At 37.5% G+C, this 20,637-nt stretch overlaps 1 protein-coding gene across 1 annotated transcript; it reads right to left on the bottom strand.

Annotated features, from left to right (window-relative positions):
• Positions 1 to 387: 387 nt before the first annotated feature.
• On the bottom strand, positions 388 to 19,607 carry r3hdm4 (R3H domain containing 4). The gene is made up of 8 exons (XM_052101203.1): positions 19,451 to 19,607; positions 16,970 to 17,124; positions 16,223 to 16,341; positions 16,034 to 16,148; positions 14,898 to 14,983; positions 14,669 to 14,754; positions 14,448 to 14,503; positions 388 to 1,699 (listed from the first exon to the last, which is right to left on the bottom strand). Exons 1-8 carry the CDS (start codon positions 19,492 to 19,494, stop codon positions 1,581 to 1,583), a joined length of 780 nt encoding a protein of 259 aa, XP_051957163.1. The 5' UTR covers positions 19,495 to 19,607; the 3' UTR covers positions 388 to 1,580.
• Positions 19,608 to 20,637: the final 1,030 nt, after the last annotated feature.

Raw genomic sequence — 20,637 nt, 5'->3', positions numbered from 1 at the left:
AGTTATTATGCCACAAATGCTATCGATTGAGCTTAACTTGTACTGTACCTGGAATATTACTTTAATTTATCTTTGAATAACTTGACAGTTCCTGACAAAAATGCTAGTTTCACGTCACTGTCGCATATACATTATTTTTTTATTTTATTTAAATATAATTAAAAAATATATTAAAACTACATATTATATTGGCCATTTATAATCCTAACATTTTAAATATAAATGTTCAAATACAAAACAAATAGGCTATTTATTTTAAATTTGAATCTGAAAATAAATCTTTAATTTCAAATCATACCCTTCATAGTCTTCAATTTGTTCATATTTTTTTTTAAATTCATTGTACACAATATTTCTGCACAAATACAGGAAGAAAAGTGTAGTTAAGTAACTTGAGTTTATTTTCATGTTTAGGTTCATATGCCCAAACTGATTTGCATCCGGTCCATACAATAATCACACATCTATGATCATGTTCATTATATTTGTCCTAAGTACAGATACTTGCCACATATAAAAACTAAATGCAAAAAAGCACTCTATATTCATGTTCTGCAACCACAGTATAAATAGCATTAAACTTAATTAATGGCACACAGATATACATATTGTTCTAGAAAGCACACTCTTTCCCCCAAAGAGGGTTCAACACTCACTATGACAAAAACGTGATTTCCACATGATTACATGAGTAATGTAAATGTTTAATGTCCACATTCATGAGGGTTGATGCCTGAGAATCAGTGTTTAATACATGCATACATACACTTTGGTTATAAACACCAATGCAAGAACTGCTCAAGTGTCTCAGGACTCTTGATGGTAAAAAACATTAAAAGATTTTCCCTGTATGTAAACCATAATAGCCTTGATGTTAAGGCTCAATATATAAATACAAACATAGCCTGCACAGGTAAGGCATAGTTGTAAGTGCATGTTGGTTGACCATTAAGGTAAATAAGAAGTGCCTGAAATCGACAGAGTAACTGAAAACTGAAATTCAAGTTCTTGATAGAATGCTGGGCACAAAAGGTCTACTGATCACTCTTTAGTTGTCAGGCAGGATTGGCTGAAGTGAAATAGTCAAATTACAAGTTTGTACAAATGCATGAGAATTGGTTACTACTTCAGTTCAATAAAAACCACTTGACTTGACTTGAGATGTAAACAAACAGAAACAGCCTAATAACCACCATTTGCTTTTTGATGTGCATTTAGATTTTGCTGAAGTTGTCACATCGAAATATGAACAAATCATATTCTGCCTCTTGATCAGTTCACACACAACTATGTTTCTACTTAAATATAAAGAGGCCACTGATAGCACATGGAAAAATTGTGGAACATGAGAAAAAAAAATCAGATAATTTCTAAAGAGAGGTGTGTAACAACATCTACTTATAGGTGCTCCAAAAGACCAGAAAATGCATTTAAAAAGACCATGAGACTGAGTACATCACTCTAGTTAGGGCCAGGTCCTTTGACTTTAATGCTGCTCCAGAGTTCCCGCTGGCCATGTGAAGGGCACTGGTGCTAGTTCTGGCTGGATGAACAGCACTGGTACTAGTTCTGGCTAGGATTCATGGCAGCTCAGCTCCGTTCATCTGCTCCAGGTAGGCAGAAAGCAGCGGCTGAGGAGGGAGAAACTCTTCCTGTTTGTTGACCACCTCTGTTTGGCGTGCACCATTACAATCAGAGCCTGCAGAAAATCAAACACAGAATCTCACACACAACTACTTATTACACATTATACTTTGGACCCCATGCCCACTCACAGCATTATGAGCCAATTATATTATGGTCATCAGCGATACTACAAAAAAAACAAAAAAAATAAAAAAAAATATATATATATATCCATCCATCCATCGTCAACCGCTTATCCTGTGTACAGGGTCGCAGGGGGCTGGAGCCTATCCCAGCTAACATTGGGCGAAAGGCGGGGGACACCCTGGACAGGTCGCCAGTCCATCGCAGGGCCATATATATATATATATTTCATTCATTTATTGAAACGGCACAAGTCATTTGCCATGACTTAAGTATCTGACAATTAAGACAATTATAAATGTAGAATAATTAATTATGATTTATTGTTGTTTTACAAATCAGTTGGAACAAAGTATATCAGTAGCCATACCAAGATATCAAGACATTTATAGAAATATTTAATACTCATGTTTCTGTCCATTTCAAGTCTAATTAATACTCAAAATCATTGCATTTTAGTCATTTCATTTTCAAAAACACAAAAACTGTATTCCTTAAAAAATGCCCAAAAAAAGAGAATCTTCAAAAAAGGAAAAAATGTCATGTATGTGATGTGCTTATCAGTCTGTGTCAGTGACGATGTAGTCTAAAGTTTAATTATTTGACTACAAAAACAAGGTGGCAGTGCTACACTGCTTCCATTAATAGACATAGCTTATTGATGGGCTTTTCTAATTAATATGTTTGTGTCTTCAGGCGAACACTATGCACAAATCCTTTAGAATCTGCCATTGTTTCAGTGATGCATCCCATGGGCCATGAGTTTCTAGATGCAGTTTCATCCATTACAAGTACTAAATCTCCAATGTCAAAACGTCAATGTTCTTTTTTCCATGTCTGACATTCCAGCATCACAGGGAGATATTCTTTCACCAACCTCTTCCAAAAAAAAAAGTATAAACTGTATGAGGTGTTTTGGTGTTAGTGCTTCGAGATCATTAGGATCATCAGAAGATGGAGTAATTGGATAATCATTCAGAATAGCCTCTACCTCACAGTAACTACGTTTACATGGACACCAGAAAATGACTTATTGCAAGAAAGCGGGTTATTTTGCGAGAATGCAGCGTTCCCGTTTAAATGCACTGTATAAGCGGCGTACTCTACTCTGTAAGCAGCTTTTTCCACAGCAACGTAAATTTCCCTGTGAAGCTTGTGTAAAAAACAAACAAACATGGCATCCAAGCAAAACTTTGCCATTTTGTTCTCCATTGCTTTGCTTTATTTTCAGATATTCCAGAGTTGTTGCCGTTTTTGTTTCCTTGACATTACATTGCAACCTGCGGTACTGCGCTGCAATAGTGGGGTTTCCCGCTGACGTAAACTCTGGGATTTCCCCAATGTACGAGAGCATAGAAGTGATGGTTAAATAAAGTTTTTTACATTATTGTGTATAAATGGGTATACTTTATAGTGTATGTGCTTTTCCCACTGAACTCCCAGAAATGTTGAATTCTTTCCGCTTTGTTGACTTGTTGTTGGGCTCTATCCATGCACACTCCTCAAACACCCATCGGAACACCACTTAGATGTTTACATGGCCACATTAAGATGCGTTCTCGAGGAGAAACCTAGGTGTGCTTTCTCTTAATCATTAAGGGGTGTAAGGAAATCAGTGTTCTTGTTTACATGACATTTTAGAATGCCGCTTTCTGCAAAATCCTGGAACAATCTGTTTTAAGTGCTTAAGTGCATGTAAATGTGGTCATTATGTAAGGCCTCATCATCCAGCAGCTGTTGCTACATACGTAATTGGAGGGATGGTACAAGTAGAGATCTCTTTTCTCACCTCTGTAACATCATCAAGGATTAAGCACACTTCTTTAGTTGTTTCTGGCTTGTGAGATGGCTTTTTTGAGAGAAAATCAGGGCCACTGATCCAAGCTTTAGACCAAAGGAAAACATCGGTCTTAAATCCTATTGAGGCTGAATCTGCAGGATTCAATTTGAACGGATGTACCTCCACTGTGTGGCATTTGAATGAGTTTGAATGATGGAGATCATATTTGTAATATATATTTTGAATCTTTTGGTAATGTTGGCAGTATACTTCAGAATTGTTGTGCTGTCTGACCAGTAGGTAGTTTTATCCATGTGAAATTATGGCTCTGTTTTCAGCATCCTGTCCAAGCGTACAGCTAAGACTGCAGCTGCAAGTTCCAGTCTTGTTTGTTTTTGCGGTGCTTCTTTGGCTTTTCCCATGATGAATGCAACACTCACTTTTCCTTTGTCATTTAACAATCTAAGGTAAGACACAGCCCCATATATAACCTCACTTGCATCAGAAAAATTGTGCACTAGTGCAGCTTTTACATTCCCCAAAATCTTTGGCTGTAAAACATTTGTTTACGCTGAATGCATTCAAAGGATTTAACTCATCCAGCCATCTTTGCCACTTTTGATCAGTGTCCTGTTGGACATTCTCATTCCATCCAAGCTTAATCTTACACAAATCTTACAGAATTTGCTTGGCAGAAAGAATGATTGGTGCCAGAAAAACTAAAGGTTTGTAAAGAGAACTTACAATGGATAGAATGCCACATCTTGTTGTCGAGTGTTGTTTGATTGTAGTACTGAATGCATTCTGCTCTACATTCCACTGAACACCCAGAGCTCTTTCCATGGGAAGCTAATCTTTGTTGAGGTCCAGCATCTTCACTCCCTTATCTCTATTTCCCTAAGATATTACACTAATGACAGAACAGTGATTGGAAATTTACTTTTTGAGTTAGAAAACATCCTTTGCCATATACTTCTGTGATTTGCTTATACAGAGTTGTAGAGATGAAAGCGCTGAAAGTTTACATCCTGCTTGGTCACTATGACCTGATGGAAAATGTCTTCAATATCTGTCATGAAGGCAATGGGACCTTTACGATATCAAAGCAGCAACTCCTATTAGTGTATTTGTCATGTCTTCATGGCTTCAAGTCTTCAACTATCATCCCTGTTCCCAAGAAGTCAAGGACCACAGGCCTTAATAACTTCAGACCCTTCGCCCTGACCTCTGTGGTGATGAAGTCCTTTGAGCGCCTTGTGCTTTCTCACCTTAAAGACATCACCGACCCCCTCCTGGACCCCCTGCAGTTTGCATACAGAACCAACAGGTCTGTAGACGATGCAGTCACCAGGACCTCAAGTGGGAGCTGAACATCAGCGCCCTCATCAAGAAAGCACAACAGAGGATGTACTTCCTGCGGCAGCTGAAGAAATTCAACCTGCCAAAGTCAATGATGGTGCACTTCTACACAGCCATCATCGAGTCCATCCTCACATCCTCCATCACTATCTGGTATGCTCCTACTACTGCCAAGGACAAGGGCAGACTGCAGCATGTCATCCGGTCTGCAGAGAAGGTGATTGGCTGCAATCTGCCGCTGCTCCAGGACCTGTACACCTCCAGGACCCAGAAGCGTGCTGGAAAGATTGTGGCTGATCTCTCCCACCCTGGCAACAATCTCTTTGAATCACTCCCCTCTGGCAGAAGGCTGAGGTCCATCAGGACAAAAACCTCACGCCACAAGAACAGTTTCTTCCCATCCGCCACTTGCCTTATCAACAAGGTCCGGTACCCTCCCTGACACTCTCCACACTCCACCTCTGGCTCTACATTCCACTTTACTACTCTGCTCTCTTTTATTTTATACTTACTTTTAATTGATACTGCGTGGACATATTTATATTGCTTATATTTTAATTCTTGTTTCATATATTTAGAGATTGTGTGACAAGCACCTACAACACCAAAACAAATTCCTTGTATGCGTAAAAAACTTACTTGGCAATAAAGCTTTTTCTGATTCTGATGTCTGGACCTTGTAAGAGTTCTTTGTTCAAAGAAGTTCCACCAAATGTTGGTGCACAATCGAACACCACACACAATGTCTTTCCATTCTTTAGTTCTAGTTGATCATTGGGTACAATATCTGCATACACTTTTGCAATGACATCACTCAAACTCCTTTTACTCTGAAAACAACGATGTGTCTCTATTAAAATTCAATAGCTGCTCTTTGCTGTGCCATTTCGTTGTGCATTCTCACATTGGACTTACGAAAAGGAAGTTTCAAGAAGTAATGTCACTCTTATGTCAATGTTCTGCTGACGTTGAGATTATGTCCATACATTTCTGATCTTCCACTGACATTTCTTTCTCTTTTATTTTACCATACTGCTATTCAATGAAATCTTGATTGTGCTGTTTGACTAACAATTCTTCCAAATTCTCAATGGAAATTCTATTAACTTGCATTGCTGAAGGATCATACCCATCACCATCCATACCATAACTGAGTGGTCCATTGATGATCCACCCAAGGATAGTCCACTACCCATGCTGTTAATTATTTTCCAAGGTTTCAGTGCTTTTGGAGTGTTTACAGCTATAAGCAGGCCAATTCTGGCATCTATTGGTGTCAAAACAAATACTCTCAGATAAGACCATTTTCTAACATCCATCTAATTAGGAATGTTGTCTTTGGTGACTGGAGTTAATTTTTGAGTATACATGTCTGGTAACTTTAGAAATGCATTTTCCTTTTAAGCAGCCACTTCTAATTCAGAGACTCTGTAACTTGTCACTGGCTTGTCCTGTCCAATGGTTTTCAGTAGTATTTCCATCAAGGAGTCAAGGAAAGCATATGTCTGCATGATTTTAGCTGGTAGTTTGGGATTCTCTTTGTTGTTTCTTTGTCTCTAGATATAGGATGGTTGGATGATTTTAGTGACAAATGTGACAGCATATGCGCTTTTGACAGATTTTGCTCATGTGCCATTTTTTCTAAACATCAACAGAGAACAGTTTGTCCACGAAATCAGCAATATTTAAAACTTAATTGTTTTAATTCAACTTCCAAAATCCAAAATAAGAGCGCAGCAGCTCAGAGCATTATATTCAACATCATACTCACAATAAGAATCTTTATCATCTTTGAGTTACATCCATGCTCCATATCTCATTCATGTTGCAAATCCAAGATATTCCATACGATTTTTTGACTTGAATGTTTTGACCTTCCAGGTTAGGCTGAGGATCATGATAATTTTTGCATGCACTTCATTTCCACCAGTCAATTTTGCTTTAAAAATTACATTAATTTAATGAAATGGGAAAATTTTTAATCAAAAATATTTTTTAATTCATATTATTAAAGGGGAAATTATGGCAGGAAATGCTCTCAAAAAAATCTGTAATAGAATAAACATTTTAGCCAGAAAACCAGATCTACTTAATGTTCAGACTTTAAAGTTGCTAGCGGGTGTTTTGATACAGCCTCATTTTGATTCTGCAGCTCTATTCTGGTACAGTAGCACTTCTCTGAGAACAAATGACAAACTTCAGAAAGCTCAAAATAAACTGGTAAGAGTAATACCTCAAATTAATCCCTGTACTCATTTAAATAGAAAGCATTTTAAGGATCTAGGTTTTTTGACAGTTGAGAAAAGAGTGACTTTAATAAAATTAGTTATCACCCATAAAACCTTGAATCATTTGGTTCCAATTTATTTGGATAATTACTTTGATATGGCAAGAGACCAGCATACCTATGGTACAAGGGGCAGTAATTCTAACATCTATCCATGTAGGTTCAAAAGTTTGATGAGGATAAATACCCATCTATATACAAGTGCAATTGCTTGGAATAAACTTACCAGAGTCTGTGAAGTGTATAGAAAGTGTGAAAAGTTTTAAAATAGTGGCTAGAAGATGGTGGTTTTTTTGTATTTGAATGTTTTATTTTGAATTAATTGTTAAACCTGGTTATACTGTTTTTCAATGTCGATTTTGAATGAATGAATTTTTTTTATATTTTGTAATAGGTTAGGGTATATTGCCTTCTCACCAAGTATAAGCCTCCATCTTTTTAATTACATTGAGGACCACAATGGAAATAAGCCTTTGGCTTCATTGTATTTGTTTTATCCTCGAGTTATCCTGAGTTTTTAAAATGTATGGGATGTTTTTATACCGTTCTTGTACATTTGTTTTTGTAAAACTTGTCAAATAAATACGTTCAATTCAATAATAAAAAAAGAAAATTACACTGCAAATGAAACGAAAAAGCAATTAAAAGAATGAAGTGGTCATTATTATTAACAAATTATAACCACCTCCCTAAATCCAAACATTTAAGGTCTCCAAGTTTCTCCACCAGCCCCATTTGCCGTGATGCAAGTATCCATCTACGACAACAGGTGGAAAATAACCAATACAAAATATGATTATAAAGACACGTATAAATGTAAACATAATAATGATAATAACTGAAATAGAAATAAACCAATACCTCTAAAAAGTTCAACACAAACCACATAATTTCTATTTTCATTAAGCAGCTACAAAACTAGACTATCACACTAGTCTCATGTTTACATACAGTGAGGAAAATAAGTATTTGAACACCCTGCTATTTTGCAAGTTCTCCCACTTGGAAATCATGGAGGGGTCTGAAATTGTCATCGTAGGTGCATGTCCACTGTGAGAGACATAATCAAAAAAAAAAAATCCAGAAATCACAATGTATGATTTTTTAACTATTTATTTGTATGATACAGCTGCAAATAAGTATTTGAACACCTGTCTATCAGCTATAATTCTGACCCTCAAAGACCTGTTAGTCTGCCTTTAAAATGTCCACCTCCACTCCATTTATTATCCTAAATTAGATGCACCTGTTTGAGGTCGTTAGCTGCATAAAGACTCCTGTCCACCCCATACAATCAGTAAGAATCCAACTACTAACATGGCCAAGACCAAAGAGCTGTCCAAAGACACCTGAGACAAAATTGTACACCTCCACAAGGCTGGAAAGGGCTACGGGAAATTGCCAAGCAGCTTCGTGGAAAAAGGTCCACTGTTGGAGCAATCATTAGAAAACGGAAGAAGCTAAACATGACTGTCAATCTCCCTCGGACTGGGGCTCCATGCAAGATCTCACCTCGTGGGGTCTCAATGATCCTAAGAAAGGTGAGAAATCAGCCCAGAACTACACGGGAGGAGCTGGTCAATGACCTGAAAAGAACTGGGACCACCGTTTTCAAGGTTACTGTTGGTAATACACTAAGATGTCATGGTTTGAAATCATGCATGGCACGGAAGGTTCCCCTGCTTAAACCAGCACATGTCAAGGCCCGTCTTAAGTTTGCCAATGACCATTTGGATGATCCAGAGGAGTCATGGGAGAAAGTCATGTGGTCAGATGAGACCAAAATAGAACTTTTTGGTCATAATTCCACTAACCGTGTTTGGAGGAAGAAGAATGATGAGTACCATCCCAAGAACACCATCCCTACTGTGAAGCATGGGGTGGTAGCATCATGCTTTGGGGGTGTTTTTCTGCACATGGGACAGGGCGACTGCACTGTATTAAGGAGAGGATGACCGGGACAATGTATTGCGAGATTTTGGGGAACAACCTCCTTCCCTCAGTTAGAGCATTGAAGATGGGTCGAGGCTGGGTCTTCTAACATGACAATGACCCGAAGCACACAGCCAGGATAACCAAGGAGTGGTTCTGTAAGAAGCATATCAAGGTTCTGGCGTGGCCTAGCCAGTCTCCAGACCTAAACCAATAGAGAATCTTTGCAGGGAGCTCAAACTCCGTGTTTCTCAGCGACATCCCAGAAACCTGACTGATCTAGAGAAGATCTGTGTGGAGGAGTGGGCCAAAATCCCTCCAGCAGTGTGTGCAAACCTGGTGAAAAACTACAGGAAACGTTTGACCTCTGTAATTGCAAACAAAGGCTACTGTACCAACTATTAACATTGATTTTCTCAGGTGTTCAAATACTTATTTGCAGCTGTATCATACAAATAAATAGTTAAAAAATCATACATTGTGATTTCTGGATGTTTTTTTTTTAGATTATGTCTCTCACAGTGGACATGCACCTACGATGACAATTTCAGACCCCTCCATGATTTCTAAGTGGGAGAACTTGCAAAATAGCAGGGTGTTCAAATACTTATTTTCCTCACTGTACATGTTTAACATTCTGTGTCAACTCAACCAGAGGTCCCCAGCTCAAAATATTTTGACACTTTTTTTTACTGGTGAAAGTAATTCATAAATCATTACAAAACTAAGATATTAAATGTCATGGGTCAATATTTATGTATTTTGTTTATGAATGTACGGATGGAGCCAAATTGAGAACCCTATATCTCTAGGATTTAATCATATAGTGCCTTAAAAATTAGGATAGAAAAAGGAACGTTTATTCTAAACCAGAATCTAAAAGGATATTAAGATATCTTTAATACTTGTGGAGTTATAGGCACTCGGACTTAAAAATAAAAAACAAACAAAAAAACACAAAGTGCTTTTTCCCATTTTTGGACTCACACTATTGGCATATACACTCACAGAGCACTTTATTAAGAAAACTTTAGTGCTAATAAAGTGCCTGACGTGATCTTCTGCTGTTTTAGCCCAACCGCTTCAAAGTTCAACGTGTTGTGTATTCTGATTTACTATTCTGCTCACTACAATTGTACAGAGGGTTTTTCCAAGTTACCACAGCCTTTCTGTCAGCTTGAACCAGTCTGGCCATTCTCTGTTGACTTCTCTAATCAACAAGGTCTTTCTATTCAACCACCATTCACTGGATGTTTTTTGTTTTTGGAACCATTTTGAGTAAATTCTCAAAGGAGATCAGCATTTACAGAAATACCCAAACCAGCCCGTCTGGCGCTAACAATCATGCCATGTTTGAAATCACTGAGATCACAATTTTTCCGCAATCTGATGGTTGATGTGAACATTAAAGAGGTCATGAAATGCTATTTTTGTTTTGTAGTTTTATTATCTTCCCTGAGGTCCAACAACTAAAAATAGGGCAGATGGGCAAAAGAATGCGTCCATGACATGTTTGTGCTCAAAACAGCAGGGCCATTATCCACTTCAGAGATGTAACATTACACCACGTCTTTTAAAAGCAGCCGAGATATGCATCAAGCAGTCAAAGACGTCTGTCTGTGCAGGTAGAAAAACCTTTAAATCCAGACAGGCACATGAACACTTCTCCAGAATAAAAAAAATTACTTGGGAGCCATTGGCTCCTTAAATGAAACATTAAGGAGCCAAATGGCTGTTTTTAGTCACCAAATCATATAATTGCTCGATTTAGATTGTTGTTGAGAAACAAAATTGTAAGCAGAAAAAAAAGACAGCTGATAACCTATTAATCAGAGGTTTAATAAAGAGTATATACAGGTGAAACTCGAAAAATTAGAATATCGTGCAAAAGTTCATTAATTTCAGTAATTCAACTTAAAAGGTGAAACTAATATATTATATAGACTCATTACAAGCAAAGTAAGATATTTCAAGCCTTTATTTGATATCATTTTGATGATTATGGCTTACAGCTTATGAAAACCCCAAATTCAGAATCTCAGAAAATTAGAATATTACATGAAATCAATAAAAAAAAGGATTTTAAATACAGAAATGTCGGCCCTCTGAAAAGTATAATCATGCATATGTACTCAGTACTTGGTTTGGGCCCCTTTTGCATTAATTACTGCCTCAATGCGGCGTGGCATGGATGCTATCAGCCTGTGGCACTGCTGAGGTGTTATGGAAGACCAAGATGCTTCAATAGCGGCCTTCAGCTCTTCTGCATTGTTTGGTCTCATGTCTCTCATCTTTCTCTTGGCAATGCCCCATAGATTCTCTATGGGGTTCAGGTCAAGCGAGTTTGCTGGCCAATCAAGCACAGTAATACCATGGTCATTGAACCAGGTTTTGGTACTTTTGGCAGTGTGGGCAGGTGCCAAGTCCTGCTGGAAAATGAAGTCAGCATCTCCATAAAGCTTGTCTGCTGAAGGAAGCATGAAGTGCTCTAAAATGTCCCGGTAGGCGGCTGCGTTGACTCTGGACTTAATAAAGCACAGTGGACCAACACCAGCCGATGACATGGCTCCCCAAACCAACACAGACTGTGGAAACTTCACACTGGACTTCAAGCATCTTGGATTGTGTGCCTCTCCATTCTTCCTCCAGACTCTGGGACCTTGGTTTCCAAATGAGATGCAAAATTTGCTCTCATCAGAAAAGAGGACTTTGGACCACTGAGCAACAGACCAGTTCCTTTTTTCTTTAGCCCAGGTAAGACGTTTGACATTTGAAGCCCATGTCCAGGACCCGTCTGTGTGTGGTGGCTCTTGATGCAGTAACTCCAGCCTCAGTCCACTCCTTGTGAAGCTCCCCTACACATTTGAATGGCCTTTTCCTGACAATCCTCTCCAGGCTACGGTCATCCCTGCTGCTTGTGCACCTTTTTCTTCCACACTTTTCCCTTCCACTTAACTTTCTATTAATGTGCTTTGATACAGCACTTTGAGAACATCCAACTTCTTTTGCAATTACCTTTTGTGGCTTTCCCTCCTTGTGGAGGGTGTCAATGATGGTTTTCTGCACAACTGTCAGGTTAGCAGTCTTCCCCATGATTGTGAATTCAACTGAACCAGACTGAGAGACCATTTAAAGGCTCAGGAACCCTTTGCAGGTGTTTAGCTGATTAGAGTGTGACACTTTGAGCCTACAATACTGAACCTTTTCACAATATTCTAATTTTCTGAGATTCTGAATTTGGGGTTTTCATAAGCTGTAAGCCATAATCATAAAAATTATATCAAATAAAGGCTTGAAATATCTTACTTTGCTTGTAATGAGTCTATATAATATATTAGTTTCACCTTTTAAGTTGAATTACTGAAATTAATGAACTTTTGCACGATATTTGAATTTTTCGAGTTTCACCTGTATAGTTGAAGATACGTTAGTTTGCATTACGCTTTTGTCTCCTCAATGTTCACACACTTTTCATAATTGATACAAATATAAGCGATAACACATTTTTTTTAGTACTGCCCTTCAGAATCTACATAAGCAGATATTTACATAAAGCATAGTATGAATATAGTAGCGTGTTGCCTTCCTGAGCATCAATGAATGTTTTCACCTTGTGTAATAGTTGTGTATGAGCAGTTGTCCTAAGTGTCAAAAGCTGTATCTCATATATATATATACAATACCGGTCATAAGTTTGAGACACTTGAATGAAATGTTTCTCATGATCTTAAAAATCTTTTGATCTTAAGGCATATGCTTAAATGTTTGAAATAAGTTTTGTAGACAAAAATATAATCGTGCCACCATATTCATTTATTTCATTACAAAATCTAAAATTTAACTTAAAAAAAACGTTTTTGAAATTGATGACTTGGACCAAATAATAAAGAAAAGCAGCCAATAAGTGCCCAACATAGATGGGAACTCCAATACTGTTTAAAAAGCATCCCAACGTGATACTTCAAGAAGTTGGTTGAGAAAATTTGAAGAGTACATGTCTCAAGAGTACAAGGGTGACTACTTTGAAGAGGCTAAAATAAAACACAGTTTTGATTTATTTAGGATTTTGTTTAGTCACAACATAAGTCCCATAGTTCCATTTATGTTATTCCATAGTTTTGGTGACTATTCTATTCTTCTAAAATGTAAAAAAAAATTAAAATACACATGGGACTGTCTGCACTACCAGTTGTGAACACACTGACGGATGATTCGCTGAGAAAGTGACTGATTCAAACTGCTATCCTGAGCTCTTCGGGCGATTCATGAAAAAGACCCGGTTCAGAAGAGTTATTTGGTCAAGACTCTCTCACACTGGGTTTGTAGATGCGTGTGGTCTAACGAGCTCATCACAACAGAATGGGTGAAAAGCGGCACAAGACACACTGGTGGTGCACGCTCTAAAGATGTATTCAATAACTCAAGATGATATCTGACGAGACCACATATGAACGCACACAACCCGACTGTCGACAATGGCGAATGGATTTGGTCAAATTTGCGTTCATTTTAGTCGCAGTTTGGAGCCCTGATGAAGGGGTCCTGTGTAAGCCCACTAATGATGAATCTCCCATGACAGGCCCCATCTCTTCTTCACCTGTGTGACTGACTGAGCACCAGTGGATAGGGCCAAAGGTGCAATGACAGAAAAATAGGTGTTGCTAATGCAGATTCAACAAATTCCAAATGAGCCGTTTTTGCAGCTTGGTTTAAATAAATGCTCTTTTCTATTAAGGAGAAAATTTTCAGTTCTGAAACGGTCTGTTTTTATAGTAGAATGACCTCTTATATGTCAAAACTTGATTCCTTATATAATGACCCCATTAAGCTTCTGACCAATATTTGCATGATTTTATGCATTGCACTGCTGCCACAAGATTGGCTTATTAAATAAATCGCATGAATAAGCAGGTGTACAGGTGTTCCTAATAAAGTGCTCAGTGAGAGTATAATGCAACAAGGGGTGCTGTAGTCAACTGATTTAATAATAGACCTACCTAACGGTGTAAAAATAAAATAATGACACTGACACATTTCTAAGGTAATTTTTTTTCCTGTAGTTTTACTCCAAAATCATAGGTGAAAACTGTCAGCCGGGAAAGTAAAAATGTTATTAATTTCACATGGAATAAACCTAAAGTCTTGTGCCTACACTTAGGAGCAAAATTAATGTGAGTAAATAATGACTCTATTTTCATTTCTGGATGAACTATTCCTTTAAGAACTTAAGAAATCAAAATTCACATTAAAATCAGATGACGACCACAAATTGCCAACGTCTGTGTAATGTTTCTCTTAAAATGATTTGAGATTACTCACTAGCAGAGGTAAGATCCATGTATTGGCAGACAGCATGAAGCAGTAGTCGCTCATAACTGTAGGAACACAGATACATCAAGTATTGTAACATTGTAAAGATTGCTAATGTTACTGCTTTTGATTTCTCCAGCAACATCTCAAGCATGCATCTACAGTAGTTAGTGGTGATCTGAATTTGTGTGTGGTGGTGAGAAATGCATGGACTGTGGGGCATTGTGCACCTGCTGCTAAGTTTGGTCAAGTAAATTGAGTTTGGATGTGCCATGAAGAATCCCAGCAGAGCTGACTCCAGCCCCTCCAACACTCCCTTAATGAGGAAATGGATAAACAGATATCAGACAGAATAGAGGTATGAAATGAAAGGGATGTAGAGAAAATACTTGTTAAAAGGCAACAGATAGATATCAAGATCAAGCAAATGACAATGAGAGTTTTGAAAGGGAGAATCACCATGGGAATCTGTTTGCGTCTCAGCGTTGAACGCAACCTTCGATCAATCCTCTGGAAACATTCCTGTGCACTGAAGTCAGGATTTCCTGTTCAAATATAAAAGACTGATTGTAACAAATTAACTATCAATGTTGTTTATCGATTAAAGGTGTAGTGTGTAATTTTTTCTATGTTAAAGTTGATCAAAGTTTAAGGTAAGAGACAAATATAGGTAAGCCTTACTATACACAGCCTGGCAAATGAAAAATATAAGCACTGTAGGTCCTATTTTCATATTTGCGTCAGGTGCAGTGCTATGTACTCAAAAAAATCTCAAATTTTTGTGAGAGTGCTAAATCTAAGTGCAGTTTTCGTACCAGGATAACAGGCAAATGGGCTTTGGTGGCTATGCGCGCAAACCGTTAATTTCATTACAAGACGATATGGGAGCTCCATGTAGTCCAATGTAGTGATTATTTTGGGTAATTTGCTATTTTTGTAAGACATAAATTGGGCTTAAGACGTCTGAAGACCATGTCTATTATCTACACAAAGTCTAAACTCAGTCCATGTATTTGCAGATTGGGGATACCTCCAGGAGATGCTATCAAAGTATATTTCAAACTAGGAACATAAAATGATCTGCCTGACAATTACAGTTAATACTAGCCATGATGTTGTGTGTCAATATATCAATAGGTTTAATTATACTAATATCCTCTATAATTTAACCATGCTCACATCCAATTAGTCCTGATGAGCACCACTTTTTCCAAAGAGTGTACACCTGACATTCAAGAAGGACGCAGTCACTGTGCACCATAACGCAAGACATAAATGGTCTACATTTCGACTGTCTTCTAATATATTGCAGACAGCTCAGTTACACTACTAACCAAGTACTTATGAATGGACTGTCTTCGTTTATATTGTTTGTGCTTTGCTTGCACTAGTTGCTAAGAATGTTTGGGATACCTGTTTGTAATAAAATCAAAATTTTTGCAATCCTGTTTGATGTAACTAGTGGCATAGAATTCGTGCACTTCACGTTTAGGGATGTTTTCTCTCTGAGAATGGTATGATGTAACTGATGTGCAAGACTTTCTCTCATTAAATTTAAAGTAATTGTGGGTTTCTGTGATTAAATAGTGTCAGACCCTCTCTTTGGTCTTTATGGCTCTTGGTGGAGTGGGTCCTCTGGGCTTCCTCTTCTAGAAGAGCCAACAGTCGCTCTTGCTCTTCCCCAGAACGATTCATAAAATCACTCCAGTACTGAGAGACATGAGAGAGAGAGTTTTAAAAAAGTCAAAACGTCCCTCAACTGAGAGCAGTAAAATGTCTTATACCTCCACATAGTTTCCATTGGTGCAGGCTTCAGTGAAGATGGTTGGTGAAGCCGTTTCGTACCCTTCACCATCCTCTTTAGAGCACTCGTCCCGTTCCAAAAGATTGTCCAGAAAGCGAGCTATGAATAAAGTTTATTCAAAACTTGGGAAATTACTTATGTAATAATTAAGACAAAATTCACTGTCAGTGTTATTTTCCCAAAAAACTAAACGCTGACAGCACCACAACCTGGCGATACAATATTACATTGATATTTGGGTCGCAATACAATAACATTGTAATTATTTAGGTTTAGTGTTTGTGATTAAAAACTGTGATATATTGCAATCTTCCTACTTTGACTTCCAAAAATATTGACCTCCCTATACTGTTCGGTCATTTTTGACTGAAATAAATTTTTCCGATGTAATAAAAAAGGTTTAGTTTATCTGAGCAGTACAAGAATTTGTGACTTTTCCTCCACAACCCATCTGAACACACACAAAAAATTGGACTTAAGTCTAAGTGGTCGTAAAAAAGTAAAAAAATTTGTAAAAAAACGTGAACTTGTGACACTATAACAGAGCATTTTTTATTTATTTTTTTTTTTTGGGTCAAATAAAATCTATAAATTAGCTACAATGCAGAACACACACACACACACACACACACACACACAAATGTATCACACCCACAACGTCTACTGAAGCGGTTTATTTTACAAAAAATACCACAATGATAGTGACTGAATATGAAAGTGAGCTCACTGTTTTCCTGGCGTCTCAGACTCTTCCTGCCCTTGGCTCTCGGAGTGAGGTCAGAATTACGGATGGCCTGGTTTATGAAGAACTGCTTCTTTTTGGCTGGAGAAACACGTTTGGCAGGAGAGCTGGGTAGAGATGAGCAGCGTGGCTCAATGAGGCTGAAAGAGAAACAGAAGATCATTAGAAATTCCTTTATTCTTTGCATTTTTAAAATCAGTTGCTCATTCTAAATTAACCTCTCATAGAGTGTGATTTAATCCTCTTCTATGCCCAGTTTCAAATGCATGCAAGAAAATGTGAGACTCAGCCATTACAACTTTTTTGATTGAAACCATTTAAAATGTCTGATGATACACCTTCAGCCAAAGAATAAACAAATAAGTCCAGCTTCAATGACTAAATTGAACACAATATTTTCTGAAACTTCTTGACTGATAAATTTCATTACATTCCAGATTTTTTAGAAATCATTTTACAGAGATTGCTTGGATGATTTCTATTTGTATGTCAGGTGCTAATCTTTCGAATTAATACATTCAAAGGAATATTCCTGGTTCAATACAAGTAAAGCTCAATCAACAGCTTTTTTGGCATATTATTTATTACCACAAAATATTATTTCAACTCGTCCCTCGTTTATAAAAAAAAGCAATATTGTGTTTATTGTGAGGCACTTATAATGGAAGTGAATGTAGTCAAGTCAGTAAACACCAAAATACTTATTGTTTCTAAAGTATAGCCACAAGATGTAAACATACGTGTTAACATGATTTTAGTCTGATAAAATCGCTTAACCTTTTCTGTGTAAAATGATATCCAGTTTTACAACTTTGAAGTGTCCATACGCAAGTACAGCTCTGAATGAGGTTATCAGCAGCAGATGGGAGATTCATCTCAATTAAAAATATACTTTGTGTGTAAGTATTTAATTGAGATGAATCTCCCATCTGCTGCTGTTACCCTCAACAATATGAAATTCAGGTGGCCTGGGTAGCTCAGCAAGTAAAGATGCTGACTACCACCCCTGGAGTCGCGAGTCCAGGGCATGCTGAGTGACTCCAGTCAGGCTTCTAAGCAACCAAATTGGCCTGGTTGCTAAGGAGGGTAGAGTCACATGGGGTAACCTCCTCGTGGTCGTTATAAAGTGGTTCTCACTCTGGGTGGGGTGCGTGGATGCCGCAGAGAATAGCGTGTCATTTTCACAGGTGTTGTCTCCGAGGTAAAGCGCTCAACAAGCCTTGTGATAAGATGCGTGGACTGACGCTCTCAGATGCAGAGGCAACTGAGATTCGTCCTCCGCCACCCGGATTGAGACGAGTCACTACATATGCCACCACGAGGACTTAAAGTGCATTGGGGAGAAAAAAAATTATAATATGAAATTCATGCTTATCCTTAAATTAATTTGCCATTTAAGTAAAAAAGGAAGCAAACCCAGTTATCAAAAGAAGATACGGTGCAACGGGGCTAAAATCTCCTAAAACACTAAACAGCAAAAAAAAAAAACAGACCATTTTCCTTAACACCTGTTTGTCACTTTACACAATAAATAGTCTAATAATAAATAAAACATTGCAAAATATTCCTGATCCATGAGAATGTCTAAAGTTTGATTTTGAGGCAATTTGATCTAATATTTAATTGTTTCTAAAAATTTGTGTAGCTAATGAGAATCTTGAAACACTTTGTTACCAGAAAAAAAGTAATTTTTCTTTAGGTGGGCCTTTAGCCCCATTGTACCCTAACCATTATCAGTGTTGCAGCATTATAACATCTATTTCTGAGCATAGAATAGTACAAATCAGTAAATATCTGTAGAGTATAGCCGAGTTAGAAACGTTCACATTGAGCTGCTGTGGTGCAACTACAGAACCTTTATCTCTGCTTTCAGTCCCACCAGAAACATACTCCTGTGCATTTATTTATAGCCCTGGCTTCAGGCTGGATGCTTTGCATGGAAATAGGTCACAGCTTTGCCTTGCAAAAACATCAATATACTTTAATTATATCTTAACGGTGTCATGTTCTATGATCCATGATATTTTCATTTTTTGTACATTAGGCAGGTGCTCACGGTCACCTTCAGAGAAACCACTAAATTGAAGATTGAGACTAAACCTACATATCTTAACCATTGAATAAAAAAATTCTACTCAACCGTTAATTACAATTTGCAGATTATTTCCTGTTACATTACAAACTGGATTATACTAACCTCCTCCTGTCATAGCCATTTAGCTGAGTTGCTAAACATTTCTTTTAGGCATTATCAGTTATTACACCAGTGACACAGTTTTACCGAAATATAGTACTTCTTTAATAGTTCATTTTATCTAAAACATTGAATGCAAATACAATCTAATAAAAGATAAATCAGAGGTGGTTTTAATTTAATAAGCTTTACCGGCAAACAAAAACAACTGAAGTGTGTATGCTGAGACAAATGACAGAATTAGCAATCGGCTACAAGCTAAAAACACTTACATTACATCCTGTTCCTCATTGTTATTGCTATTCAACACAACCATGGCACAGTCTTCACGCAAACAAGAACGACAAAAATACAAACAAAATAAATTTAGAAGGAGAAAATGTCCAGGAAATGTCGTTAGCCGCGATGGCTAAAAGCTAAAGGTAGAGAGAGGGGGCGGAGTCTGTGAGACACCCTGCAGCCTCCAAATATTATATTATATTTTTAATATTATATTATATTATTAATTATATTATATTCAGGATGTAACGGGATAACATATTTAAAATACAAAACAAAAGTAACTATTAATTACAGTTACAATTTAAATAGTTGGTAATCAGAGTACAGTTACAGCCAAAAGTATTTTATTACTGAAGAGATTACTTTGCATTTTATTGTCATTTATTTAATTTTATATTTATTAGTCTTTTCGCTTGGAAAACCTTTATCCATATAAATTATGCGATCCGAGGGGCGTTTGAACAGCGGTGAAACCACTGCTCTATATACAGGTGAAACTCGAAAAATTAGAATATCGTGCAAAAGTTCATTAATTTCAGTAATTCAACTTAAAAGGTGAAACTAATATATTATATAGACTCATTACAAGCAAAGTAAGATATTTCAAGCCTTTATTTGATATCATTTTGATGATTATGGCTTACAGCTTATGAAAACCCCAAATTCAGAATCTCAGAAAATTAGAATATTACATGAAATCAATAAAAAAAAGGATTTTAAATACAGAAATGTCGGCCCTCCAAAAAGTATAATCATGCATATGTACTCAGTACTTGGTTTGGGCCCCTTTTGCATTAATTACTCAATGCGGCGTGGCATGGATGCTATCAGCCTGTGGCACTGCTGAGGTGTTATGGAAGACCAAGATGCTTCAGTAGCGGCCTTCAGCTCTTCTGCATTGTTTGGTCTCATGTCTCTCATCTTTCTCTTGGCAATGCCCCATAGATTCTCTATGGGGTTCAGGTCAGGCGAGTTTGCTGGCCAATCAAGCACAGTAATACCATGGTCACTGAACCAGGTTTTGGTACTTTTGGCAGTGTGGGCAGGTGCCAAGTCCTGCTGGAAAATGAAGTCAGCATCTCCATAAAGCTTGTCTGCTGAAGGAAGCATGAAGTGCTCTAAAATGTCCCGGTAGACGGTTGCGTTGACTCTGGACTTAATAAAGCACAGTGGACCA

Source organism: Xyrauchen texanus, chromosome 32, assembly GCF_025860055.1.
Source record: "Xyrauchen texanus isolate HMW12.3.18 chromosome 32, RBS_HiC_50CHRs, whole genome shotgun sequence".
NCBI lineage: Eukaryota > Metazoa > Chordata > Actinopteri > Cypriniformes > Catostomidae > Xyrauchen > Xyrauchen texanus.
This window is presented reverse-complemented; position numbering and strand designations above follow the sequence as displayed.